This window comes from Phyllostomus hastatus, unplaced genomic scaffold (genome assembly GCF_019186645.2).
Source record: "Phyllostomus hastatus isolate PE091 unplaced genomic scaffold, TTU_PhHast_1.1 phas_contig_210, whole genome shotgun sequence".
NCBI lineage: Eukaryota > Metazoa > Chordata > Mammalia > Chiroptera > Phyllostomidae > Phyllostomus > Phyllostomus hastatus.
Window position 1 is genome coordinate 31,127,134 of NW_025333737.1, and position 27,893 is coordinate 31,155,026.

Below are 27,893 nucleotides of genomic sequence, written 5' to 3' on the forward strand. Positions count from 1 at the left end.
ACGTTTTTTGTTTTTGTTTTTTTAACCAACCAAGCGGGGCTCTCGGCCTCAGATGGGCGGGGCAGACGGGAAGAGGCCGTGCTTCCTGATTGGCTGAGGGGTTCGCGGCCGTTGGCGCGGGAAAAGACGGCGGAGAGCTCGAGGCTGTGGCGGGACTTGCGTTTTCCTCGGACTCGAGGCGAGGACAAGCACACAAGGCGGGAGAACGAATCCAGAGTGCGGCAGAAGGCAGTGGAGAGAGGCTAAGGGGATCGGTTTACGGACCCAGTGAGCCTTCTGGGTGTCCAGAAAGGTTTCTGAAAATGGACGGACCCGCCAGACCAAGGCTGGCCTCTCCCAGTGAATTTCAGTTTGGAGCTGTTGCTACGGAGACGATCGAAGACGCTCTGCTCCACTTGGCCCAGCAGAATGAGCAGGCAGTGCAGGAGTCTGCGGGATGGATGGGCAGCTTCAGGGAGACCCGGATCGTGGGTGTGAACGCAGGGCCAGGGAGCGGGTTTCGGGGAGCGCCGGGCATCTGTCTTTGAGGCGCCGACCTTGCAATTTAGTTTACTAATTCAGATAAGTTACTGTATGCCAGGTGCTGGGGATACAGTGATGAGCAAGCCACACCAGTGCCCTACCCTCGATTTCCACGTGTGTAAAGATAAAAAGATGGAGCAGGGATCTAGTCCCTGTTTTCAAACCACGTAGATAATCCTTGGAGAATATTAGGGCAAATCTGCAAACGCCGAGGTCCGAGAATGGTTGGATAAGGGACGCACTATATAGAACAAGCCTTCGCGGGGGCTGAAAGGAGTGGTGGAGCGAGGCGGTATCAGGAAGACCCGAAGGAGTCCTGGGGGCACTGTAGCATTTGAAGTAGACCTTGAAGGAAAGATGACATTGTGGTTGGTAAACAAAGGGAACGGAGTCAGCGATTCTAACACAAGTAAAGCTATGGAACCAGGGAAGCTTAGAGTAAATCTCAGCGAATTAGCCAGGGTTGGCCAGGGCGTCTGGTAAAGGAGTTGAAATCAAGATCAGAAAGGTAGTCTGGAGACATTCCACGTGGAACTTTGAATGCCCAGGCGAGGAGTTTTGTATGTGGCTCTGCAGGGACACATGGCATTGCAGGTTCTTTAACGTGGGTGCGAGATGTCTATAACCTTTGCTCTAGAGAGAACATGCTGGCCGTGCTGCGGAGGGTGCACTGCGGTGGAGAGAGGCGGGAGGTGGGTAGGCCAGGAGAGTCTGTGTTAGCAGTTTAGGTAACAGGGCTCCGGGGATTGCAGAGAGGATGGATTCAAACAGTTGCAGAGGTGAAACAGAGGGTTCCACAATGGATGAACATAAGAAGTGAGGAAGGCCAAGATGACTCTGCCAGAGCTGAGCCTAGGGGACTGAGAATATAGTGGTGCCATTAAGGGAAACACCCCCACACATTTGAAAAAAGTAAAACAGGAGGAAGTGCGACCTTTGTTTGCGAACAATAATCGCTTTGGTTTTGAATCTGCTAAGTTTCAGGTGCTTTTATAAAACAGAGGAAGTGTTCTAGCAGGCTGCTTAAAAAATCAGGAGAGAGGTCAGAACTAGAGATAAGGGTTTGGGAATTATCTCCATAATGATACTGTTCGAACTGTGGCAGAGGGGGAACTACTAGAGGGAGAAAAGAGAAGGTCAAGGACAGTTCCTTGGGAAACATTTTGTGTTCAAAAAACGAGTAGGAAGAAGAGTCACAAAGGGAATCAAAGGAGTGGTTTGGGAGATAGGCATCGAACCACGAGGTCTTTGGAAGCCAAGGGAGGGGGGAGTTGCAGAAAGGATGGTGGTCAGCAGTGTTAGACCCTGCAGGGATTTGAACTGCAGGAATGAGGATGGCCAGGGGGCCATGACATTTAACACTGTGGACATATTTACTCGCCTTTGAGACAATCATTTCAACAAGTTGGATAAAGTAGAAGCCAAATTGCAGAACATTAGGAAGCACGTGGTGAAGTGGAAGCAGCAGGTGTAAGCTAGGTTTTCAGGAAATTAGAGAGATAAAGCCCTAGCTTAAGAGGATAGAGGGGGAGGGTCTTTCAGGTCATGGTAGATGGATCTGAGTACGTTTGTAAGTGCAGGAGGTGGGGCCAGCAAGGGAGAGGTGTAACCCTGATCCATTCCACCCTCCCCAAGCTCAGTTTTCTTGGCAAATTAAAATGGAAAGTAGAAACAATTGCCTAGGTAATTCAGACCCAAACCAAACCAAACAACTGTACACACAGAGAGAAAACAAAAAACAAACAAACAAAAAAAGGAAGCTGGAACTCCAACAAATGAAAGGACTGGCTAATAACACAATTATTCTAGGGTATTTTGCTTAGTTGCTTAAACTAATTCTCTTCATTGGACACTGCTTAGCAGAGCTTTATTCAGTCTCTGTAATGATGGGGTTTTGTACATATACCTATGCATGATGTGTGTCAAATAGATTGTTAAATTATCTTGTGCTAGCTTGGCTTCAGATTTTCTTTGAAGACATACTGTAATTTGATTGTATGTAATTCTTCACTGATCAGTGCTAAGTTCCCAGTTCGGCAGCTTCCTTTATCGAGAACTAACATTTACCCTTGTTTCCACCCTCTCATGATATTGCAAACTAAATAAAATTCTATCTGGGGTGGTTCTTTCAAAGAGAAACAGGCAGCCTCAAACCTTGCCAAGGGATCTTGCCCTTCCCACCTTCCCAGTGACCTCCCCACCGCCCAAACTGGGCTGTGTTCCCTGATTTGGAGGATGTCGCTTCAAAACAAGCCACTCCACCGTAACAGGCTTGCTCCTAGGGAGAGGCTCAGCTACCACGCATTCACCCCACAGGCTGGTGGTGGAGAGGTGATGTCCAGCTGTTGGGTGAATCGTGTTTGTAAAGCAATGGGAGCTCTCCAGAGGGTGGTTACTACACAAACAGTTTTATAAAGAATACTGAAGCTCCGGGAGGGACCTTTCTGTTCCTGTCAACATTCCACTGCAAACAGAATATAGGGGATAGGGGTTTTTATTCGTCCAAGAATCTCCCTTGAAGTGGAGGGTTCCCAGCATGGTGCAGAGGCCCATTAGACCAGCTGGTATGTTTGCATGTAGCTGGCTAAGCCTTTTATCAGCTGAGACCGACAGGAAGCCTGCAGGGTCACTGAGGGGGCTTGGTAAGCCCTGGTCTTTGGCACCCTGTCAGCCTCCTTTTCATGCCTCTGATCTGCCCATTGGCACCAAAAGGAGCTAAGCTCAGCTTGGGTTGTTCCAGTCTCATGTTTCTCACCTCCTGACCCCCTCCCCGTACCCCCATCGTGGCTTTTACACAATGCCAAGGGTTCACAGAGTGGTTCTGGTTGCACCTTGTGAATCAGGCTCTTCTTTCCTGTTTTGGCAGAGTTTGTTTTTCTCCTGTCTGAACAATGGTGTCTGGAGAAATCTGTGAGCTACCAGGCTGTAGAAATCCTAGAAAGGTAAAGCCCTGAGCATAAGGCCCTTGTACGTTGTACCTCTCAAAAAAAGGCTAATGCACCCAGGTCTTAAAAAGAAAGAACAGTACTAGCTGGCCCTGTCCATGAGACCCAGTTTTGTACCCTCTATTGCAAATGGAAGTTTATTGCCAGCGATCGTTACTGGAGAGGATACGATGTAGCACACTTTGAAGCAGAAACTCCTTTTAGTTTGAGTGAGTGTGGGTTGTTCAATCTCGCCCTTCCCTGCTTCGTAGGTTTATGGTTAAGCAGGCAGAGAGTATCTGCAGACGAGCCAGAATCCAGCGGAGAGATAAGACCGAAGCTCGGGATTGGAGGGCTCTGAAAGAGCAGCTTTTCAACAAGTTTATCCTGCGTCTTGTGTCATGTGTTCAGCTGGCAAGCAAACTTTCTTTCCACTACAAAGTAAGGAGCTGGGGTGGCTCACGGGCCCCTGAGTGTTAGAGAGAAACCAGCTCATTCAAAGGTGACTGTGAGAAACCCCCTGCTCGGCTAGGTGGTACTACTCACGTGGAAATTCCTGAGTGCAATTATGCTTCCAAAGCATACCCCCCACACACACACACACAGGCGTGCGCATGTGCACACACACAGTCACACAGGGGCAGTTATTAAATAGCCTGAAGTTCTGTTCCCAAAGTATAATTGCTGGACAGATGCCATTATTCACACAGGTCACCTTTTCTCCCCTTGAATTCAAGGACGGTTTAGATAAAATGTCCGAGTTGCCAACATACCTATCAGTATTAAAGGGAAATATTCCATTTATAAAGGATAAAACTTTTCCACATCATTACCCAACGCCTATATAATGAAATATTGTTTGCTCGACAAATATTTATTGTCTTCTACGGCCAGATGCCGCACTAGGCGCCATGGCTGCGACAGTAAATGTATCTGCGCTCCCAAGGAACTGACTGTCCAATGAGAGAAGACGCACAGGCAAACTGTGTGGGAAAGTGCTCTGATTAGCGTGCCTACGGAGGGCTATACACGCACCTCACCGGCCTTGGGGAGTCAAGGACGTGTATTTGGAGAAAATGACTCCTTGAAAGGAGAAGGGGGGTGAGAGGTGGGCTGACCCCAAGGGAGGAGGGAGCCGGGTAAAGGAGAGCAGGGAGAAAGAAGGGGGAGAAGGGAGAGACCCAGACACAGGCGACAGCATGTGCAGAGGCCTGGAGACCCTGGTGGGTCTGGGAGAGGCACGCTCGCTGTGGCGAGCACTGCGCAGAAGGGGCGCCACCAAAAGAGGACGAGGCGAAGGCCTGGGCTGGACTGGCAGGGCCTTGTATACTGCGCCGAGGTGTGCGGTCCTCACTATGACACGCGTTCCCCCCCTCCCTGTTTCGTTTCCCTCCGCTCAGATCATCAGCAACATCACGGTCCTGAATTTCCTCCAGGCCCTAGGGTATCTGCACACTAAAGAGGAGCTGCTGGAGTCGGAGCTGGATGTTTTGAAGTCCCTGAACTTCCAAATCAATCTGCCTACCCCGCTGGCGTATGTGGAGATGCTCCTGGAGGTTCTAGGTACTGGAGTGTGCCGGGGACCGTGGGTCGGAGTCCTCTGCAGGAGACAGTGGGAATATACCCAGGGACCCGGGGGCAGTGGGCAGAACCCGCCAGTGAGAAGCAGAAGGAAGCCTGTAGTGGCCGAGGAAAGTGCTCTCTCTGGCACTTGTCAGGGAAAGAAATGTAGGTCTCAGCACCTGGCTTGTTTGAACTCACTAGGTCCCCTCACTGGCTCAAAGAGTTCATTTATCGAGAGGCATGAGATATGAGGAAAAATAATAAATATTCTCTGATTGTATATGGAGATTTCTCTACCTTCCCCTTTGTCCTTTGACACTGACCTCCCGTTAAAGAGGTTTCTTCCAGTAAAGCAATCAGGAGGCACATTAGCAGCTCAACAGTTTTGTGTCACATTAACAACTGTGATTATGACCAGAAAAGACCCGCATGGTGCTCTCTGCCATGCCTGCACTCCATCTAGGATACAACGGCTGCCTGGTCCCAGCCACGCAGCTGCATGCCACCTGCCTGACCCTGCTGGACCTGGTCTATCTTCTGCACGAACCCGTGTATGAGAGTCTGCTGAGGGCCTCGATCGAGAACTCCACACCCAGTCAGCTGCAAGGGTAAGGCAACTCCCTTCGTGCAGGCTCCTTCCAGAAACAGGCAGTCCAGAATGTAGCGTGAGAACGTGGCACACGGAACTGACCGGGCAAGGCATCCAGCCCACAGGCCACCTGCACAGGTTGTCTGGTTCAGGTGAACATCCGGTATGTTGCTTGGATGCAGATGACTGAGCCCCATCAGCAAAACCCTCAATGCTTTTACTTTTAAATTTAAATGACTTCAAGTAATTATTTCCTAGTTTTCTTTAGAGCTGTTTATAATTTGAGATTACTGGACTGTTTTTGTAGTCACTTGGGAAAAAAAGCCAGTCACAAGGTTGCAACTTGGACAAAAGTGTTTGATTACTGTAAAGTCAGAACAGTAAAAAGCCTCCCAGTTACATTTGTCAGGGAGACAGGCGGGGCAACAAAAGGCCCAGAAACCATTCAGACAGGAGGCTCATGTTTTAATCCCAGCTGATTTGGGGGGTGTGTGGGGGGGGGAGGGGCTGGGAGAGGTGTAAATTAGCTATTACTTGACTTTTTCTTTCCATGTCTAAAAATTCCAAAAGGATCAACATAAACAACTGCATATAACCAAAGACACTGAAATAGAGAACAGTCTGACAGTGTTCAGAGGGGAGAGGAGAGGGAATTTCAGGGGAATTTCAGGGGAAAAGGGGAGGGGTTTACAGGAAGATGTATAAAGGACACGTGGATAAAAACTAGGGGTGGGTGGAAGTGGGAGGGAGGAGGGGAGGGCTGGGTGGGTGGGTTGGGATGGGAGTAAAAGACAGAAAATTGTACTGCAACAACAATTAAAATAAAAAATATTTTTAAAAGATGGAAAGCATAAGGAATATACTCAGTAGTATTGTAATAACAACCATGTATGGCGCCAAGTAAGTACCTAATATATCGAGGAATCACTATGTAAAGTAAATGATGATCTAACCACAATGCTGTACACCTGAAACTAATTCAAAACAATGTCAAATGCAAACTGTAATTGAAAAATAAAAATTTTTAAAGTATATATAAAAAAAAACAATTGCAGTTCCATGACCCTAAGATTTGGAAGATCGCATTTCACCCTGGCTCCAAAATTAATCATGGTTTCGCTCGTTCAGGGAGAAGTTCGTTTCCGTGAAGGAGGACTTCATGCTACTGGCAGTAGGCGTCATCGCAGCAAGCGCGTTCATCCAAAACCACGGGTGTTGGAGCCAGGTACGTGCCGCCGCACAGGCGCAGCGCGGTCGGAGTGCACTTAGTAGCAAGCATTCTCCCACGAGTGAAAGGAAAACAAAAGACAACCTATGAAAGACAGGTGCTGAGACCCAGGATTACGATGAACGAGCAGGATATGGGAGAGGGAAACAACTAACTTACGACTGAAAAATGTTCTCCGGTTTTCCTCTTATGAAATTGGAAATGGAGGTCCAAGTTCAGTTTGTTCATTTCCTTTTATTGGCCTTCACCACAATCCGCTAACCAGTAATCTGCTCTCATGTTCAAGTCCAATAAATATATCCTCCCAAACGGAGAAAATGTCAAGGCTCGAATATCCCTCTCACATTGCACAAAACTTATCTCCAGCCGAGTGAAACGTCTAGCGGAAACTTTCCACACTAACGCCATCAGGGCGAAGGTATCCTAACGTTATCTGGCTGCTGGCAAACACCCGGGTCTGGGGTTGGTCTTCTCAGGAAGTCCAGAGAAAGGGAAGAATTTATAGAGGGCTTGCGGGAACAGCCCGAGCGGTGTGCCTGCGCACCGACACGTGACGCGATGCTTTGGCAATAACAACCCTGTCTCTGTTCCCGAAGGTGGTGGGGCATCTGCAGAGCATCACTGGCATCGCCCTGGAGAGCATCACCGCCTTCTCTTACGCAATCCTGACCCACAGCGTGGGAGCCAGCACGCCGGGGCGACCGCGGCCCATGCCTCCCCACCTGGTGGCCAGAGCCCCGAGGGCCGCCGCTTCCTCTAACACGTGAGACAGACGCAATCTGCCCAACACAAACGCCCTCCCGTCACCGCACTCATCTCTCCCTTTGTTGACTTTAATGCTCAGGGCACAAAAGTTTCAAGTATCTTTTGAACCGTTTTGTATTCCAACTTTATGCTTATTTTTCTGCATTGCAGAGTTAAGGTGGACAAGCATGCCCTTTTTGTCGTATCAGACTGAAAACATAAAAAGCTGGGAGAGAGAGAAATATTAGTGAAGTTGACTCACTTTTATTTAACAAGATATTTATGCCTTTTCTTTAATTGTACATTTCATTACGAGAGAACACAGACATGAAGACTAGTGTTAACCAGGGGCTCAAAAACTGAGACCATCTGGGTGACCTTGACTGAGCAAGAAGGCAGTCTCCACTTCCCGTAGTTTATCATCTCTGTTCTGTTACGGAGATCTACACAAACAGGGCTTTCTCCACAGTTATTTCCACTGGTCTTTTTTTTTAAGACTTTATTTATTTTTAGAAAGAAGGGAAGCAGGTGGAGAGGGAGAGAAACAGTGATGTGAGACAGACACATCCATCGGTTGCCTCTCAACCAGGGACTGACCCCGCAAACCAGGCCCGTGCCCCGACTGGGAATCCGACCAGCAACCTTTCGCCTTGCGGGCCGCCGCCCCACCAGGCCACGCCAGTCAGGGCCCCGTTAGTGTTTATAAAAAGTAACACTAACCCATTTCAACAGAATTTCCACATACCTGCCCTTGAGAGCTCAGTTCTCCCAAAATACAAAGCACTCTCTTTTAGTTCAGGAAAAACCCAACAGTGCGCCTTGGGCAGTTATCAGACTGCGGCAAATCTTTTATTACGAATAATTAAATCTCTGCACAATGGCCCGAACGGGATCAGACACCATTGCATACCGCCAACACGGAGCGGAGCAGGCATTCGGCACCAGCACCACCGAGGGAGACGTGTTGGATTTCAGGCTCCTGATCACATCACGTGGCGACCAAAGCTTGTGTGCCCTTTTCTCACGTTATCCAACCGTGCGTCTCGCACATCCCGTCGTCTCAGTGGAGACAAAAGTTCCTATTTAATGTTGTTTAAGTGCAGGAAGTTGAGAGAGATCAAATCCACTGAAAAACACATCAATCTCAATTCAACTCAGTTGAAAAAAAAAAAAACAAAAACAAGCAAACTTAAATTAGTTGTTTTAAGGGGAGACAGGGAAAGAAAGGCCTGGGGTTAAGAGTCCAAACTGCAGCAGAGGCTGGGAGCTGTGTGTGGCGTGTCCGGCTCTGGAAACTCATTGTCACGTGGTATTATTGTAAAGTGGCTTATGAAGATTTTTTTTTTCTTTTTTTGGCATTGTAAACATGTGCTGTTTAACAGTACCCGAATTTAATTTAAAAACTTTTCCTAAACAAAACAAAATTTAAAGCCTTTAAGGCAAACATCCCCCTCAGGAAAAAAGAAAGTCATTTATTATAAAACTGTGAGGACACCCAAGCCAGACCCCACTTAAGATTCGTCAGCATGAACTTGAGAGCTTTTGTCCACTGTTCCTCGGAGTTAAACTGGGTTTTGATGGAGTAGGAGCCGCCGCTGCCTCCCGTGTCTTCGATCTTGCCCTTTTCCACATCCATCCTGCAGACGGACACAGCAGAGCTCACTGGTAACTGAGATCCGAGTTAAGTCAGCTCAGGCAAATGGGCAGAGACCGAATCATGGGACCATTCACGTCATTTTATCTGTTAAAGAACTCTTGGCGAGGAACGGTAGTGTATTTTGGATTTGCTTGAAAGCCAAAAACCAAGAAGGCTGTCACAAGAGCCTCATTGTCATCGTGGAGTGCAGGGACAGCACACGCACCCAAGCAGATGACAAGCCCGGAGCACAGGGCGGGTGAGGGTTACAGCGCTCCGCACTGTGTCCCTGGGCATCCCTGGACTAATGGGCGGGGTGGGGGGGGGGTGGCGGAAGAAAAGAAAGGCTTTGTTTTGGGGTGACAGAAGCAGCTCGACCTTCCTCTCCCGAACTAAGGTCTCCATCACGGGGCTTCTACACAGTTCAACCAAAGGAAGCATCCCCGTGTATTTCCACGGGCTCGGGGGGACACCTTCCTGAGCCTGGAGAGTGGCCTCGAGTGCTGTGCCAAGAAAACCCCCCAAACCATCTGAGACAACCTTCGTTTTCCCCAGGGGCCGGTGGTCCCGTCCTGTCCTACGTGCAGTGTTGATCAGTCTCTGCCCACCAATGTCATGTGATTTCCCACCACGTTCCCACCATGTATTCCATGTGCGGCCTCCATTCTTACTGTCCCTTCAGTTCTGCTCCATCTGGCCCTACTCTGGGTTCGCTGGGCACGGGGGGGTGGGGGTGGGTACTGACCTGTAGGGAAGACAAAAACGCGTCTCGCCTTTCTCCACTTCTTCTTTGAACTGCTGCACGCAGTCCAGGAACGCCACCATCGCGTGGTCAAACTTGTTGTCCCAGAAAAACCGCAACCCCCCGGAACAGTACAACGGCAGCTCCTGCTCGGGGGGGAGGGAACGGGCTGTGCGCGCGGCACTGAGACGCACGCCTAGCAGAGAGCACGCGCAACCGCCCCATCTTCCAAGTCACGTTCCCTCCGTGTCCCACCGCACACTGCCACCCTGGGCGGGCGACAGTGCACCCAGGCCTGCTTTCCTAGCGACGGAGAGGTGCTGAACATCCACCTCACAGCGACCCCTTCCCCGCCCAAGCGCGCACACTCTCCTCTGATCTGCCCGCGCCCCTTCCCCAAAGACTGTGAAGAAGTAATTTCTCCTGTAGGCCTCCAAGTGCCTACTCCTGCCTGACCTGGGCAAGACACTGGCCCTTCCTGAGAGATCTCAGGCTAAGAAGGACACTGACTAAGGCCGTTATCAAACATCAGCTGTCCTGTTAGGAGGCACGAGAATTTTGTATTCCAGCGAAGATGGAGCTCCCCAGAGTACCTTAGACTTGTCTGTCAGAGACTCCAGGTACGAGTGGTTGCCATAGGGAACGAGTCGATACCTGAAAAGGAGATGCGGGCAGAGATGGAGACGGACGCCTCCCACGGTGAGGCCCGACTCGGAACCCAGCGGTCTGCAGGCTTCCCCCTGCCTCTCCCATTGCTCCCACCCCCTACCCACCTCCCCACAGGCCCCTTGTTCAAGATTCTGCTTACAGAACCAAGTACATTTACTACGCAATTGTCTAGGGGCCTCTGTGGATGAATACATGTTTTGGTTTAGATTTAAGAACAAAAACTGAAAGTAGCTTGGGGAACACTGAAGCTCTGGGGACAGATGGTGGGCTGGGGACCACGGCCAGGGTCGTGCACGCCGGGGGCTGCTTATCAGCAGAAAGAGCCCGACGTGAGGGGAGAACCAGAAGCGGACACTCCAGAGAGGAAACTCCCAGTCTGTCGGGGCAAGGGTTCCAGCCAGAGTGGAAAGCAATGTGGGGATGGAGATAAAAATTGTATCAAAGACACACCACACCCCAAGAAAGGCTACATTTCTTACCTCTGAAATTTCAGCCCCATCTTATTGGCCAGCGCATGGAGCAGCAACACCGTTTGGCCCCAGGCAGCGTTGATCTCATTCCATTCCACAGGAACGCTGGGCAAGCGACCCAGTCTGAAGTTATTGATTGTGCCGAACTGCCCACTGTGCCTACAGAAGACGGCCAAGGGCCAGGAAAAACACAGGCAGAAATTAAAACTTAGCAACTTCTGGGACTTCCTGCTGTCCCCTAAGGCCTACTAGCATAAATCCCTCTCCTTATCTCCAGGCCCATATACCTACTTAGGATTTTAAACCCACGTCTGACACACGAGTCGTTGTCCTTCCCCCTGCCGCTCAGACGCCAAAGCAGAAACCTGGGCATCACCCTCGGACGCGCTCTCTCGGCTCCCTCCCTGCAGACAAGCACCAGGCTCTGTTCATTCCACCTCCTAAATCTCTTCTGTCTATCCACTCCTGCCCCAACTCAACCCACTCCTCTCTCTTCCTGCTGACACTCCTGCTAACAAGTCCCCCCACCAAACACACTGCCCTCTTCCCTCAAGTCGTGTCCCACGCTGCAGGTAAAGCCGCCACCAGTGGGAACCTAGTTACTCGCTTCCCTGCCCAGAGTGCTCCAGGGGCCCCCACTGCCTTCTGGGTAAAGTCCGAATCCCTTGGTGACACCTACAAGGTCCTGTGGAGACTGGTGACTCTCCAGGTTCAGATCCGGTCACTCTCCCCTTCACACTTAATCCCTAGTCATGGTAAGCTCCTTTCCGTTCTCTGAACCCACACTCCCACCTCCCCATTTCTCCGCACGTGCCATTCCCTCGGCCGGGGACAAGCCCCCTGCTCTGCAGACTGCTACCTCACATCTCGGCTTGAACACCAACGCCCCCTGAGGGGAAATCTCCACGCGGCCTCCCCGCACGGGGCAGAGTGCCCTTCTGGGTTCCCACAGCACCCAGGGAAGCCGTTATCACGCTGTGTTACATCTGCCTATTCCTTAACCATCTCTTCCATGAGAGTAGAAGCAACTAGAACGTAGAATATCTGTTTGCTGTTGCCACCCTAGTGCTTAGAATAGCACCTACCACACAGTAGATGCTCAACAGTTACTGGTTACACGGACAAAGTGTCAAGTAAATTAACAGATGAATGACCCCCCTCCGGCTCCAGGCACAGGACCAGAATTCCAGGTGGCTAGAGGGCTCGGACTTCCCCTCTCCTTGGAAAGGTGTACGGCACTACGCTCTAGAATCCCGTGAACGTGCACCGCCCAGGGCAAGGAATGGAGGAAACCCAGATGGGGTGAAAATGATACACAGTCCCATTTTGGGGGAGGTGGGCACCCTGGCTTCGTGTTCAACAGCTAAAATCCAGGTAGTGCTTCCCAGACGCTCCTCGTCCCCCAGCTCTCATTACCAAATGTGGAAGGTGGCATTAAAGACGTTGGTTTTCTTCAGCTTGTCCAGCTGCATCTGGGCGTAGCGCATCTGGTTTTCTACACTCTTCAGCTCATCATCCAGTTCCAGCTGCTGTCGTTTAAACTCACTGTATTCTCTCTGATACCTGCGGGCAGCCAAGACGGCCATTGAAGGCTGTGAGTTTGGGGGCTAACATTTCTGTTATTGCCCCTCGTAACAGTTTACTCTCAATGACTGTTGTTACATCTAGTTACAGCGCATTTTAGGTCTGTCACAGATCCCCCTCGAAGGAACATACTTGCTCCAGTGGTTTTGCCCGGGAGGGATAGGAATGCCTCAAATTCCAGCTGCCCGTATGCAAAAGGGGGAGGTAAAAAGGCCTCTCCAAACCAGTGTCAAACACCTCTTGGATGTCTGACCTTGCCCAGAATCAAGGGGAGTGGGTCGAGAGAGGCTTCTTCCATGGACTGGCCACAACTGACCTTCTATAACTTCACCTCTATATACTCACTGTCCTTTAAATAGTTAATCAACATCATTTCCAATGGGACTTGTCACACTGCTCCGTGAAAAATTAACTTTTTGTTCTGTCCTTCACTTCCCCTATTTCAGTTAATGTGGACACTGTGTCTCCCCAAATAGACAGAGGGTTCTCTCAGGTCAAGAGAACCGATGAGATTTTTGAGCTGAGAAAGAACAAATGTGGGCCGACATGCTCCTCCTTCCAGAGGAAAAGGCTGGGTGCAGCGCTGACTCACCCAAGTGAGCCGGGTGCCCTCCTGCACAGAGTTATGGCTCCGGCCCTGCCTCTCTGCTCTCTACTTAATCAATATACTTCTTTCACTTGGTCATGCCGATCCTTCATATGTAACCCTTCGGACAAACCCCTAGAAACAGGGCCAGGAAACAACATGCAGGATCCAGAGCAAACCCGCTGCAGACCGACAGCTGACTGCAGCTCACACACTGACCAAACACGTTTATCTGGAAGCCGTGTCCCCTCCCGGAGCTTTGAGGGCCGGAAAATGGAAGAACAGGGTGATCACTCACTGGGCTTCCTCCTGATCCAGTCTCTCGGCCTCGGCCTGGACCTCCTCGAGGTTTTCTGCCACTATCTTACGGTTCTTTTCCACATCTTCCAGCTCCTGAATGAGCCTCTCCTCCTCTAATGCCAGCTCCTTCAGTTCCATCTGTAGCTGTTCACTGTCATCCTCGTTCATTTGCTCCAAGATCTCCAGACAGCGCCTGCCAGGGACACAGGGAGCTTACCGGAGGGAACCTGTTACTCTGTTCACCTGAGTGGAGCACAGCCCTCGGGCAAGGGCCGGGCGCTCTCGGAACAGTGACAGCTCTAAGCCCCGGACATCAGTTTGTGGGCCCTGGCTCTGGAGACACTCACTTGTAGTTCTGACACTCATTTTCGGTGACGTTGAGCTGAGTGTCCAGCTGGTCTAAAAGGGTGTCTGTGCATTCCTCACACAGCGGGTGATCCACATCTGTCTGGCCTGACATGATGTCAAAAAGGTCCCCAGTGACCTGGAAGTGCGGGAGAGTCAGGGTAGGGCCGGCCCCTTGCCACCCGCCCAGGCACCCCCCTCTACCAGCCACGCCCCCTGCTTGATGCTGGAATGAGGTCGACTTGCCTTCAGTCTTCGGCTGAGGTTCTCCATGGTTCCCCCATCGGATGCCTCCCCGATCAGAGTGAAGCTGTTGGCACTTTCTGTAGACATCATCCTGCAGACAGCCCCCCGCCCACGGGCCACATGAGGGAGCAGAGAGGCCTCTTCCACCTACTGCGGCGCCAGTGGCAGAGGCTCTCAAGCGCCAGCTGAGGGGCCTCAAGGTGCATACCCACTCCTAGCCCGCCTGACCTCCCAGGGTACCTCTGTCCCAAGGGGAGGCCATGCTGGTGTTGCACAGGGGGCACTCAGCACGAAGGTTGGCCTGGATGGACTAAGGAGGGAGAGGGGGCATCAAAAACGGGCATATATGTGTCTAAAATAGAAAAGGGAGGAGAATCTGGAAAGACCATTTTTTAATATTACACCCCTTGCCAGCCGTCTTCACATGTATCAATAACGAAGAACCTGAATGTCTAACATTTGTTAGAAAAGTTTAAAAGTATTTAAACTTTTCAGGAGCCCATTTCTCTCATTAGTTGATCGCTCCTTTGACTTTTCTCAATTCTTTCCCACGAGAGCTACCATCTCTTCCTATGTGTGAACGGTTACAGGAAAAACTCAATCAGTACTGGAAGGGGATGGGCCAGGTATAAGGGAATGCATCTTTTCTGGAAGAGCCAAAAGGCTAGGTAACAATTCATCTCTATCACCTGGCCCCAGGTCCCAATTCTGAGTTCAATTAAAATTCAACTAATCTTTGGCAAGGAGCAGGGGCTAAGGAGCAGTAGGCACCTGGCTGGGGGGATGAATCTGCGAGAGACACCATCCTGGCGAGTTTCAATAAATGGCTCCTGGGAAGGAAATAAGAGCCCGTTAGAATTCTGACAGCTCAGAGGTGGAGTCTATTTCCCAAACAGCCTCAGAACTATTTGGCTTTACCCTTGACTAATAAGCACAAGACTTCATAAACCACAGAGACTGAACAAATGGGTATTATCTGGCCAATCCCTGGATACTAAGAAATGACCCCTAGTACAGACACACCCCAAGTTCCATTTGATTTTTTGTGGGGCACATCATTCCCTATGTTTTACTCAATTATATAATAATTACATATGCATTTTCTCACTTCCTAGTCAGGGGTAGGGGTGAGACATCCTAAATATCATGGCACAAGAAAAAAGCCAGATCAAACAAGTTTGCCATGGCATAGAAAAGAGTAGGTAATTGACATGTTTTCTTCATAATTTAATGTGATGAAAAATGTATGACATCTCTCTTTGGCAATGAATTGATCACTGAAGTTTTCACAGTTTAAAAATTACATGTTCTCCAACACTCACAATCCTTCTGGCTACAGTAATCACAGAATTCATTGTCCAAACCAAGATACTTTTGAGAATGGAGAGAAGCGGATATTAATAATTACCTAGGACAACAGATGTAAACCAGGAATGCCTGAATGTGCACCTGTAAACCTGAATGCTCCTACCTTATAGTGGCTTATAATTCTGCTTCAAATAAAGAACCTCTCTCCACATTTTTGAAGGGACACTTCATTCAGTGACCCTGTGACCTGAGGCGTGCTTCCGTACCCCCAGTGATCCGCAGTGGCCTGCTCAAGTAGAGCATCTCTTGTTAACCTGAGATTCCAGAAGTCTGTGGCTCCAGAAGCACCAAGTACCCTGCAGAAACCCGCTTTGCATTCGGTGTTTCCTACCTCTCCCGAGTTAGCCTCTTCCTCCTGGGTCTCTCCTGATTTCACCTGGGCTGTGGCAAGTAACGGCGCTAAGGGCAAGAAAAACATCGAGTTAAAAGAATCTTGTTCAGAACAAAACAGTCCCATTAAAGCAGGAGTGGGTATGAAAGTAATGGAAAAAGAATTGGAAATATCCTCTTCACCACCCCCACCTTTTTCTTAAAATTACCATTTATGCAAAGAAGAATCCCTTGCTTTCTTCCCTTACCCCCATTAAGATTAAGGAGGTGTTAAGTTTTTTCCAGGATAATAATATCATAGTTATGTTTTTAAAGGCATCTTATCTTTCAAAAATCATAACCAAAATGTTTACAGTATTTGTTTGGGATTCGCTTCAAAATAATTTGGGGTTGGAGGGGAATAGATGGGGTTGCAGATACAACATGGCTAAATATGCATTAATAATTATAGAAGCTAGGTGATTGGTACACGGGGTTCACTGTACACTCTGAAGTTTTCCATAACCAAAGTAGAATGCAAGTGACTGAGTGGGGATGGGAGGTGAGTGAAGGTACAGAGAACACGGGAATGAGAGAACGCAGCTAGTTAAAAACTAGGGACCTTTCTTTGCTGCTACAGAACGCTCTCCGAAGCACACTGTATCAGAACTGCTTTGTATTCTGGAGGGGCACACGGGCAGCCAGAGAGATGGACTTTCCTGGGTTTACACGGGAATCTGTGGCAAACTACACGGATAGACACTTCAAGACCTACATCTCCAAAGCTGCCCACTTTCAATAATTTTGACCACCCTCTTTGCAAGGGTCTCGCTGACCTGTGAGCTCCTGGATGGTGACACGGTCCAGGATCTTGAAGCTCGTGTCCAGTTTTAGGGGCTGGCTGCAGCGCTGGCACACGAAGCTCACCTGCATGGTGTTGCTGGACGTCTTAGATCCCTCCATTCCTACGGCGATGGAGAGGCGATGATAGGAAGAATTGACGCCCTTGAACCCCGGTTGCGGGGCTACCACCAGCTTTGCTGGTGTTGTAAAGTGGGGAAATCCCGCCCGCGCCGTTCCCTCCAGGAACAGTACGATATCAAAAGGACCTGCTTCCGGGGCAGCCCCGCCAAAGGCAGTTTACAGCCAGGTAAACTGGGGGGAGGAGGGGCTGCAATAGGGGCCGTCAGGGTTCCCAGGCTCCCTTCTAAGGTCGCGCGGTTCAGCCCTCGACGTTCTTCACCTCGGGGCCCGGGGCCCGCCACCCTGGTCCAGTCTACCGCGGGGGCACCGTGGCCTCGGTTCTGCGCCAGAGCGAGGCCTCCAGAACTGCCATCGCCCAGCCTTCAGCTACTTCCCGGTCGGCGGAGAACTTCCGCCCTGACCGGACGTGACCTCACGACGGCTGCGGCTGCAGGCGGAGCCAATACGGTCGGTCCGGGTTCACCAGCTTTCGGGCGCGGGCTGCGGCCCCTAGAGGCTGAGCGGGGCGTCGGCGGGTAGGCGGAGGTTGCGAGAAGTGGAGGACTGAGTTGGGAGAGAATAAGGTTTTGCCATTCTGTAATCCAGTGACTTTCCTTCAGATTTGTCACTTTTGAGTGGAACCACTTTAATTCCTTCTGCAGTATCAGTTTTAAAAGTTTCTCCTTGGGAGAGCTGGGCTTTCTTTCTTTTTTTTAAAGATTTTATTTATTTATTTTTTAGAGAGGGAAGGGAGGGAGAGAGAGAGAGAGAAATATCAATGTACGATTGCTGGGGGCCATGGCCTGCAACCCAGGCATGTGCCCTGACTGGGAATCAAACCTGCGACACTTAAGTTCGCAGCCCGCGCTCAATCCACTGAGCTACGCCAGCCAGGGCGAGCTGGGCTTTCTTTCAAACGCCCTGAGAGAGTGGTAGACACACTTGGAGGGGAAGTAACCTTTGTGTTTTATTTTATATTATAAAATTTCAATTATTAGGGAAAGTCGAGCACTTCAGATTTTGAAACGTATAAAGATATGCAGGAATGGAGAGATCAATGAAACAAGATAGAGTTCAAAAAATAGACCAAATACACAAGGGGATTTAGTATGTGATGTAGTATTTCAAATCAGTGGGGGAATGAACTACTTAGAAAGTGATAAATGGGGCCAAAGAGCCATATAGATGGTGGTGACTTTCCTATTATTTTAAATGTAGATGATACCAGACTTACTCCAATTCACTCCCTCTGAGCTCCAGCACTGGGGTAGCAGCTTGAAAGGCACCAGTGGCATACAGGGAGGAACTGAAGTGTCTGGCTTAAGGCGGGAGGTGGAGGACAGTTTTCCCCCAGACAGAAAGGTGGGCAGAGGCCGTTGTCCCTTTCCTGAGCCCTGCCCCCAAGAGAGCCAGTGGGCTGGTGCCGTACCTGACACTCCATCAACCTGGCTAATACCGTCTGCCTCAGGCTGGAGATCCCCAGAGACTCAGTCTCACCCAACTTACCCACCCAAGCTGCTTTTCCATATGAATGGTTGGTCTTAGCTCCTGCTTCACAACTTCCTAAATCCTTTCAAGCAAGCAACAGCTGGCCTCAGTGAGCCCCAGGCCCAGCACTAGCAGCTGCCAGCCTAGATTCAGCAGCTTGGCATCACCTGGGAATCTCCAAGCCCAGCACAAGTAGCAACCATCTCAGATAGCTTTATAGCTCAGGCAGGTGGCCTCAGGCAGAATACAGGAGGGGGATGGACCTTGGCCTGCACCACCTGGGAAACCCCAAGGCCAGCGCACCCAGTGGACAGCTACAGACCATGTCAGAGCACCACCACCCTGTCCCTTCACAGTTGCTTTTCCATGGAGGGCGGAGGTTGGTGGTTAATGATCACAGCCAGTCCTTACAGCTGATTGGCCTAGGTAAATCCCTCCCATTGACCTGCCAACAGCAACCAAGGCTTAACTACAAGAGAAGGGTGTACTCAGCCCACACTAAGGGTGTACCTTGAGTACCTAGCTTGGATGATAGGGGAGGCTGTGCCACTGTACCCTACAGAACACCTACTATATTAGGGTGTGCTACCAAGACAGGGAGTTATAGCAGCTCTCCTAACATATAGAAACAAACACAGGGAGGCTGCCAAAATGAGGAGACAAAGAAACACGGCCCAAATGAAAGAAGATCAATACTCCAGAAAAATAACTTTAAAAAATTGAGATAAGCAATCTAGCAGATGCAGAGTTCAAAACATTGGTGATAAGGATGCTCAAGGAACTTAGTGAGGGCCTCAGCAGCATGAAAAAGATCCAGTCAGAAATGAAGGGCACACTAATCAAAATAAAGAACAATTTACAGGGAAACAACAGTAGAGTGGATGAAGCTGAGAGTTAAATCAATGATATGGAACATAAGGAAGCAAAAAGCAAACAATCAGAACAAGAAGAACAAAGACTCAAAAAAAAATCAAGGCTAGTGCAAGCAGCCTCTGGGACAACTTCAAGCATTCCAACATTTGCATTATAGAGATGCCAGAAGGAGAAGAGAAAGAGAAAGAAACTGGAAATCTATTTGAAAAAATAATGAAAGAAAACTTCCCTAATTTGGTGAAGGAAATAGACATTCAAGACCAGGAAGCAGAGAGAGTCCCAAACAAGATGGATGCAAAGAGGCCCAATCTAAGACACATCATGACTAAAATGCCAAAGATTAAAGATAAAGAGAGAAACTTAAAAATAGCAAGAGCAAGGCAGTTAGTTTCCTATAGGAGAGTTCCCACAAGACTGTCAGCTGATTTTTCAAAAGAAACTGCAGGCTAGAAGGGATTGGCAAGAAATATTCAAAGACATGAAAAGCAGGGACCTATAACCAAGATTGCTGTACCCAGCAAAGCTATCGTTTAGAATCAAAGGGCAGATAAAGAGCTTCCCAGGCAAGAAAAAACTAAAGGAGTTCATCATCATCAAACCATTATTATATGAAATGTTAAAGGAACTTATGTAAGAAAAAGTAGATCAAACCTATGAACAATAAAATGGCAATAAATACGTATCTATCAACAATTGAATATAAAAAACTGCAAACAAGAGACAGAATCATGGATGTGGAAGCATTTTGATGGTTGCCAGATGAGAGGGCGACGGGGGAGAATGGGTGAAGAGGTGAGGGGATGATGAAGTACCGACAGGTAGTCACAGAATAGTCGTGGGGATGTACAATACAGTATAGGAAGTGCAGTAGCCAACGAACTTATACACATAACCCACAGACATGAATAATGATGCAGAGATTGCCTGAGGGAGTGGGGGGCCACTGGGTGGAGGGAGATGCAGGAGGAAAAATTGGGACAACTGTAATAGCACAATCAATAGAATATAATTAAAAAGTACATGTAGGTCATCCTCCTATAATTAGTACTAGATAGACTATATGGAACTAGATTGATTTTCTCCTGTATTTCCTCTTGGCTCTTCCAGCATGAGTCTCCTTCTAGAGTTGGTGAGGGGAATCATTCCCAAAGAATTGTCACCTAGGCGGGTTGACAGTCTTGTGTCTCTTCCTGCTTGGCTACCACTAATACGGTCTCAGAAAGGCATAGAGGTGTAATGGGCTTCCAGAGGGGTGGGGCGTATAGAGATTACAACTGAGGGTTTGAAAATCTAGACTGCCCCGGTTCAAAACCTATCTTTGTCAACACTGACCTTGAGCAAGTTATTCAAGTACTCTGTGGCTTGTTTTCTCGTTTGTGAAGTGAGGGCATGACAGTGTATGTCACATACGCTAGTGTCATGACTAAGTGATCTAGTAACATGAAGTACAAAGGGCAGTGCCTGGCACACAGTGAACTCTGTGTGCCCTGCTGCTTGGAGAACATATGGCAGTATGTATAGCGCTTGAGGGATTGTGGCTGCTCAGGAATGTAGCCCATGTCACCAGTTCGACAAATGTTTACCGATCACCTACTATGTACCAATCACCCTTCTAGGTCTAGGAGGATATATTGGTGAGCTGTTCTAATAGTTTATATTCTAGAGGAGAGAATTGGATAAGAAACATTTAAACAAATGAATAAGATGCTTTCAGAGAGTGGTAGGCGTTCCGGGTTGAACTGTGTTCCCCCAAGAGATGTTGAAGTCCTCACCCCTGTGAACGTGATCTTACTTGCAAACAGGCTCTTTGCAGATGACCAAGTTAGTGGAGTCGTTAGGGTGGGCCCTCACCCACCATGACTGGTGTTATCACAGGAAGGGGCAATTTGGGCACAACGATGGTTATGAACAGCGGGATGCCGTGTGAAGAGACACACAGAGACGACAGTTGTCTCCAAGCCAAGGAATACCGGAGGCTTCCAGGAGCTACCAGTGAGGCCTGGAACAGGTGCTTCCTTTGTAGAAAGGAAGGTTCTTTCTTCTCCGTGTTCTCTCCTCAGAGGGAGCACGGTCCGCCCACTCTGCTTGCAGACTCCCAGCCCCCAGAACTGTGTGGCAATCCATTGCTCTTGTTCTAAGCCACCCGCTTTGTGGTATTTTGTTAGAGCAACAAACCAACACAGTGGGCATGATGAGGAACATAACAGAGGATGATGTGATAGAGAATAAGTGGGGCCAAGGGTGGGCGAAGCTACTTCGGCTGGGGGATACCTGGGAAGCCACTGAGGATGATAAACAGGGAAGAGAGATGATCTGGCTGACTTAAAAAAAAAAAAAAAAACAACTAACAGAGGACAGGCTGACAGTGACCAGAGGGGAGAGAAGAGGGAATTTTAGGGGAGACTGGGAAGGGTTTACAGAAACAAATTTAAAGGACACAGGGACAAAAACTAGAGGGGGGTGGTAATGGGAGGGAATTGGGGAGGGTTGGGTGGGTGGGCTGGATTGGAGTAAAAGGGAGAAAACTGTACTTGAACAATGATTTAAAAAACAAAACAAAACTGTTTACTGACATATAAAAGCCATAGAGAGCCCTGGCCAGTGTAGCTCAGTTGGTTGGAGTGTCGTCCCATACACCAAAAGATTGCAGGTTTGATTCCCTGGTTGGGGTATTTATAGGAGGCAACCGATCAATGTTTCTCTCTCTCTCTCTCTCTCTCTCTCTCTCATTCTTAAAAAGTAAAATAAAATATAGAGAGAAAAGGATACAAATTATAATTGTGGCTCAGTTGGTGGGAGTGCCAACTCAATCTTCACAAGTGAATGCCCCCATGCAACCAGCACTGACCTCTCCTGCCCCGCGTCCCCTTTCGGCAGCAAGAGGACCCGTCTCCTTAGCACGAGACTAAACGATACCCATACCCTCAAACCTGACCCCATGTACTAGTTTTGACTGTTTTTGAACTCCATGTGAATGGGAGTACAGTCTCTTTTGATTTTGGTTTCTTTCATTCCGTATTATTTTTGTGAAATTCCTCCACTTTGTGTGTAGTTTTGGTTCATCCATTCTCAAAACTATGCAGTATTCCACTGTGTAAAGTTCAGTTACCTATTCTACTCTTGAGAGACATGTGAGTAGTTTCCAGTTGAGGCTCTTATAATTAGTGACGCTATGAACATTCTTTTTCACGTTCTTAATGAATGTATTTTTGTATTTCTGTTGGGTGTTTCTAGAGTTGGGATCTGGGTCGTAGACAGATAGCTAGATTCAGCTTTAGGAGATACTGCCATAGCCAGGGCTGACATATTGAAAGGTAATTTGGGTGTGAGTAAAGAACAGAACGTGGTAGTGGGGGTGGCAGCAAGAGTGGAAATGGAGGCCAGAGAGTCTACTGTAACACCGCTGGAAAGGATGGCCAGTGGCTTTGACTGGGACCACAAGGGAGGGGGTGGAAAGAGACATTCTCAACCAGGATTAAACAGGGAAAGCTGATAGGGCCTGACTGATGCCGGTTGGATGTGGGGAGACGAGGGAACGAGGAATCAAGGTCACTAGTTAGGTGTTTGGTTTCAACAATGAGGCGGACAGTTGTGTCGGTTACTGAGATGGAGACCAGCAGAAAAATCATAGGTGTGGGGGAGAATCAACAGCCCCGGTTTGACCACGTTAAGTTTGAGAGGCCAATCAGGTACCCAACCGGTGATGTCAAGTAGACAACTGGAGCTCAGTTAGATGTCAGGACCGGAGAAAGAAACTTACGGCCACCAGCAAATAGGTGTTGGGTACCACTGAGAGGTTCTAGTAAGATGGAGAGGTCACCACCGGTGCTGTCAACATGGAAGTCACCGGTATGCTAGCAAGAACTCGGTGAGAACGTGGAGTGGGAAACCCAACTGGAGTGGATTGGAGTAAATGGGAGATGAGCAAGTAGAGTAACAGGCAATAATATTGCTCAAGAGGTCTTGCCATAAAGAACACAGAAGTGGAAAGAACACGAGAGAGGAATCTGGGTCCGAGGGAGGGTTTTTCTCAAGATGGGAGAGATTTGTCATGTTTGGAAGTGATCCAGAAGGGGGGGGGGTAAGTGTCACATGGGGAAAAGAACAGATAACCACAGACGCACAGACCTCAAGAGACTGAAAGGGGACAGGTTCCAGTGCACAAAAGGAGGAGCTGGGTTTCGCTGGGAACAGGGATGTGTCCTTCAATGGAAGAGGAGGAAAGGCAGAAGTATTTGCAGGCTGACAGACTTGGTGGTAAGATGAAGTTCTCATTCGCTTGCTTTCTCAGTGACGAATAAGCCAAGGTCGTGAATTGGAGGTAGGAGGAGAGGGAGGGATATTGAAGGTTTGGGGAGATAAGGAGCTATGACAGTCATTTGGAGCGTGGAAGAATAAACCTGTCAGGAGCATGTAGTAGGGTCTCAGGCAGTGTGGTGCACCCAACTGAGATCTGTACACATGAATTTAAAGAGACCAGTCATCAGCGATCACTTTTGATTCATTCCCACATAGGAATGAATGGAGTTTGGTAAATATAGTGGTGCTTTGAGCAACTGTTCACTGAATAAACAAATGAGTGGAGGATCATATAAGACAGTTAGATAAGGGAAGAGAAATGAAAATACAGAAGGAATGTGTATCTGCCGTCTTACAACCTACTTGAATACAAAACACAATTATCTGAGAACAAAGCCATATTTCAACAAGCACAAACATATTAAGTTTTCAAGTTGAAGTTATAAATTCTGGACAAATGCAGGGTAAGGGGGGTGGGGTCTGGGTAGAGGTGGGCAAAGTTAGGGTTAAGGGGAAAAATAAAGAAAAAAAATGCAGGGTAATGGCATACTTAAAATAAGATGAAGAGACCCTGGGCCAGGTAGCTCAGTTGGTTAGAGCATTGTCCCAATACGCCAGGGTTGTGGGTTTAACACCCGGTCAGGGCACCTACAAGAGTCAACCAATGAATGCATAAGTAAGTGGAACAACAAATTGATGTTTCTTTCTCTCTCTTCCTTCCTTCCTCTCTCTAAAAAAAAAAAAAAAAAAAAAAAAAATCAATAGAAAGGGAAGGGAGGGAGAAAGAGAGAGAAACATCAATGTGCGGTTGCTGGGGGCTATGGCCTCGCAAGGCAGGCATGTGCCCTGACTGGGAATCAAACCTGCGATGCTTTGGTTTGTAGCCTGCGATCAATGCACTGAGCTATGCCAGCCAGGGCAAATAAAAAATGTTTTAAAAATAAGGTGAAGTTAATTCGGAAGAGCATTCCTGAAGTGAAGTTTCAGATCTGACTTCAATTTAATTAGGAACAAGTGTTAATAGAAAACAGAGCAAAAGGGGAAAAAATAGATGTTAATAAGCAAGGTGGGTAGTACGGGCTATGTTGTATGTTGTGTTGAATGAGTGCAAGAGGACCATGAGTCTGAAGGCAGGGATAACTACATAGCTTAAAGAGTAACCCCGTCACGCTAAACACTAACAGATAGCTTATCTGACGTGGCTCCCGTGTACCCAGTCCCTGCCTTGTGTCCTGGCACCAAGCTAGTCATTTAAAATATATATGATTTCCAATACAAAAACCCTAGAGAATTACATCTTGTTTATTAGTAGTGACCAAAATTCCACCTGTCAGATGAGGGAATTGAGACGCGGCATTTCAGGAATTTTACCAAGCTACCACGTTTAGTGCAGAGCTGAGGCGGGATTTGAAACCGGGTCTCCCTGGAGCCAAAGGCCACTGTCGGTCCCACTTCATTTCACCGCATATTCCCCTTCCCCTTGCACTCAGCGCAGAGGCCTGCCCAGCACAAATGTGTTGCAGCAGTAGTGACCCCAAAATGTGAACCAGGTGACCTGTTCTTGCACTTAATCCCATTGGTTCCCGAACAACCCTCTTCCCCTACTTCCACCCTACTTCCCACCCCCACCCCAAGGGTCCTCCAGTTTCTTCAGTGCGACAGACTCTTTCTGTCCCCTGGGCGCTTGCCTGTGCTGCACCTGCACCTTTGAAGGCGCATTCCCTCCCTCTTCCCAAGCTACCCCTTTCCATCCTTCAGATCTCAGAGTAATTGTTGCTCCCTCTAAACCGCCTTCCCTGGCCAGTCTGCCTAAAATAGACTCCTGTATCAGCCATGCATTTCCTAACGTTTATCATGTTTTGTGATTGCGTTGTCGGTTTACTTTCTGGTGTCCTTCCCCAGTATTAAGCCCCATGAGGCCAGAGAACTTGGGACTTGTTTACCTTTGACTTCCCAGGACTGTGCTGGGGCACTACAGGGGACACTAGTCGGACATGGCTATTCAGGACTGTAGTTGTGGCCCCTGCGGTGAGTGGAAAATTCTTACTGGGTTTCAAAGACTTGGTATGAGAAAGGAATGCACATGATCTCAATGTTTTAAAATATTGATTACATGTTGAAATGATATTTGGAAAAACTAGGTTAAATGTGATTAAAATTAAATTTCACCCGTTTTACTTTTTAATGTGCCTACTATATATATTTTTCAAAGACTTTATTTATTTATTTATTTTTAGAAAGATGGGAAGGGAGGAAGACAGGGAGAGAAACAACAATGTGCCCGAGACACATCGACTGGTTGCCTCCTGCACACCCCCGACTGGAGATGCGGCCCACCATGCAGGCACGCTCCCAGAGCAGGAATCAAACCAGTGACCTTCCGGCTCACAGGCTGGTATTCAATCCACTAAGCCACACCAGCCAGGGCAGAAGGTTTTAATTTACATAAGGGACTCACATTATATAGGGTCTGGCACAAATAGCACCCTTTTTTTATGAGCTGGTCATCTATACCAAGTCTTGTATTACAAAATCACAAGCATGTTAATTGTGCAACATCACATTATCATACTCAAGCAGACCATATGACATTTTAGGTGAAATGTTCGAATTGCTGTCCATCTTGTGCGAGACATTCCCGTACCCTACCAACCACACTCAAGCAAGCCTTACGACATAATTCGACAGTAATGTCAGCAAATTTGTCCCGAATTCTGTCTTTTAGTTCATCAATGTTGCGGGGTTCGGTCTTGTACACAAGATCTTTAAGGATACCCCACAAAAAGAAATCGGGCGGAGTTAGGTCTGGGGATCCATCCGGCCACTCCAGTGGCCCTCGGCGCCCTATCCACCTCCCTTCGAAATGCACATCCAACCATTCTCTGACACACAACGCATAATGTGGCGGCGCGCTGTCCTGCTGGAAGTAAACGCCAAAGTCCTGTTCAACTCTCGGCCACAATTCTGTTTGTAGGACATGGAGGTAATTATTCTGATTGACAGCACCATCAAAGAACACTGGCCCAATTACACCCATGACTGATATCGCTGCCCACACTGTTACCCCTGGTAAGTTTACGTCTTTCTCTAAGATAATATGTGGGTTCACATCGCTCCAATACACACAATTATGGCGATTGATATGGCCATTCAATTTGAACGTAGCCTCATCCGACCACCATATCTTGGTTGGAAAGTTCTCATCCTCACGTAATTTGGCCAAAAATCTTTCACAAAATTCTACCCTTCTGTCTGAATCTCCGTCATGTAAGGAATGTAGCAAACGTGGAATGTATGGCTTCATTTTCATTTTGTCCAGCAACCTTCGAACACTTCTGTCGCTAATACCGAGTTCCCCTGACAGACACTTACTGGATTTTTGAGGGCTTCGTAACAACGATGCCCGTAATTCGGCAGCCTTTTCTTCCGTCGTCGCTGAAACGCGTCTTCCTGACCTTTTGGCATCATGCACACTGCCGGTTGCCTCAAACTTCCTGATCAGACTCGTGATGTTACGACTCTGTACGAGCCGGATGCCAAATTCTTCACGTAACAACCGAGCGGTTGCTGCGCCGTTGCACTGGTTTTGATAGTACAGCTTCACTGCTCTCACTCGCTGCTCCCTTGTCAGTCGATGGGCCATTTTACTTCACGGAACCTGGAACACAAAGGGTAATAAATAAGGTTACTAAGACAACACGTCCGTTTATACTATACTATACTACTTTAAGAACCGTGTTACTTCCGCTGGACCCTGTATTTCTAGGTTCTGAAGGAGCGTTGTCTCAGAGCCTAGCAAAGTGTCCTGGTCCGTTTCATTTAGCAAAATAACCAATGTTAACAGACAGAAGTAATGGGTGAGTGGAGATACGGTCTTTGGCTTCCATTAGGAAAATGGGTACAGCATTGTCCTGGAAGTCAGGAGGCCTGGGTTCTGTTCCAGGATTTACTGGCATCACTGTGTAACCTACCCCACTCTGGGCGTCAATTTTCCCATCAGGCAGGTGATCTCTGAGGTCTGAAAGTGTATGAGAATAAGTGGTGGAGAACGGTGGGGAATCCTGGTCCTATAGACCTTGTCTTCTGTTTGGCTGTAGCACAGCGCCAGAGCTTCGGCCCACGGGAGGAGGCAGCAAGAATCGCAGACTAGACTCCCGAAGTCAGCGAGGACCGCCAGCTTCCTCGGACTGACGTCACTGGAGCGCGACGCCGTAGTCAGTCCGGTCCTCTAAGCGGCAGCGGCTCCCGCCAAGGCGAGCGCGGGGCTAACAGAGTTCAACAGCTCCTGAGCCTGTTTGAGACTCAAGTCTCAATAAACCAGCCCCGGCCCACTTCCTTCTCACTTTCCTCTCACCGGGCACAAGAACCTGGAAGACATGAATCCCACTCCAGTGTCCCGAGCCGACTCTCAGTGCGGCTGCGCAGGGCACGTGCGCGTCCTCGCC

General features: G+C 48.6%; 2 protein-coding genes across 4 annotated transcripts; one reads left to right on the forward strand and one right to left on the reverse strand.

Annotated features, from left to right (window-relative positions):
* Positions 1-302: 302 nt before the first annotated feature.
* On the forward strand, positions 303-8,753 carry CNTD1 (cyclin N-terminal domain containing 1). Its single transcript, XM_045836465.1, has 7 exons — positions 303-471; positions 3,389-3,464; positions 3,719-3,887; positions 4,847-5,009; positions 5,473-5,617; positions 6,727-6,823; positions 7,423-8,753. The coding sequence occupies exons 1-7, from the start codon at positions 303-305 to the stop codon at positions 7,591-7,593; spliced, it is 990 nt and encodes a 329-aa protein (XP_045692421.1). The 3' UTR covers positions 7,594-8,753.
* BECN1 (beclin 1) lies at positions 7,813-27,857 on the reverse strand. Of its 3 annotated transcripts, XM_045836462.1 has the most exons (13): positions 27,420-27,857; positions 26,821-27,106; positions 16,662-16,790; positions 15,848-15,915; positions 14,920-14,978; positions 14,149-14,239; positions 13,905-14,041; positions 13,556-13,750; positions 12,504-12,650; positions 11,097-11,246; positions 10,542-10,602; positions 9,952-10,094; positions 7,813-9,207 (listed from the first exon to the last, which is right to left on the reverse strand). In XM_045836462.1, the coding sequence occupies exons 2-13, from the start codon at positions 27,089-27,091 to the stop codon at positions 9,039-9,041; spliced, it is 1,620 nt and encodes a 539-aa protein (XP_045692418.1). In that variant the 5' UTR covers positions 27,092-27,106; positions 27,420-27,857; the 3' UTR covers positions 7,813-9,038. The 3 variants fall into 3 exon arrangements, with proteins under 3 accessions (XP_045692418.1, XP_045692419.1, XP_045692420.1); XM_045836463.1 differs by lacking the exons at positions 26,821-27,106; positions 27,420-27,857 and adding an exon at positions 17,069-17,210; XM_045836464.1 differs by lacking the exons at positions 26,821-27,106; positions 27,420-27,857 and adding an exon at positions 16,935-17,076.
* Between the last annotated feature and the right edge of the window lie 36 nt (positions 27,858-27,893).

What these genes read in the sequence shown, in the direction of transcription:
- BECN1 (XM_045836462.1), bottom strand. Translation starts at nt 27,091, where the DNA reads ATGGCCCATCGACTGACAAGGGAGCAGCGAGTGAGAGCAGTGAAGCTG. An exon ending in AATGCCACCTTCCACATTTG is followed by an intron (nt 11,247 to 12,503) that starts GTAATGAGAGCT and finishes CGTCTTCTGTAG; the next exon opens with GCACAGTGGGCAGTTCGGCA. An exon ending in CGTTTTTGTCTTCCCTACAG is followed by an intron (nt 9,208 to 9,951) that starts GTCAGTACCCAC and finishes GTCCGTCTGCAG; the next exon opens with GATGGATGTGGAAAAGGGCA.
- CNTD1 (XM_045836465.1), top strand. Translation starts at nt 303, where the DNA reads ATGGACGGACCCGCCAGACCAAGGCTGGCCTCTCCCAGTGAATTTCAG. An exon ending in GCTGTAGAAATCCTAGAAAG is followed by an intron (nt 3,465 to 3,718) that starts GTAAAGCCCTGA and finishes CCTGCTTCGTAG; the next exon opens with GTTTATGGTTAAGCAGGCAG. An exon ending in GATGCTCCTGGAGGTTCTAG is followed by an intron (nt 5,010 to 5,472) that starts GTACTGGAGTGT and finishes CACTCCATCTAG; the next exon opens with GATACAACGGCTGCCTGGTC.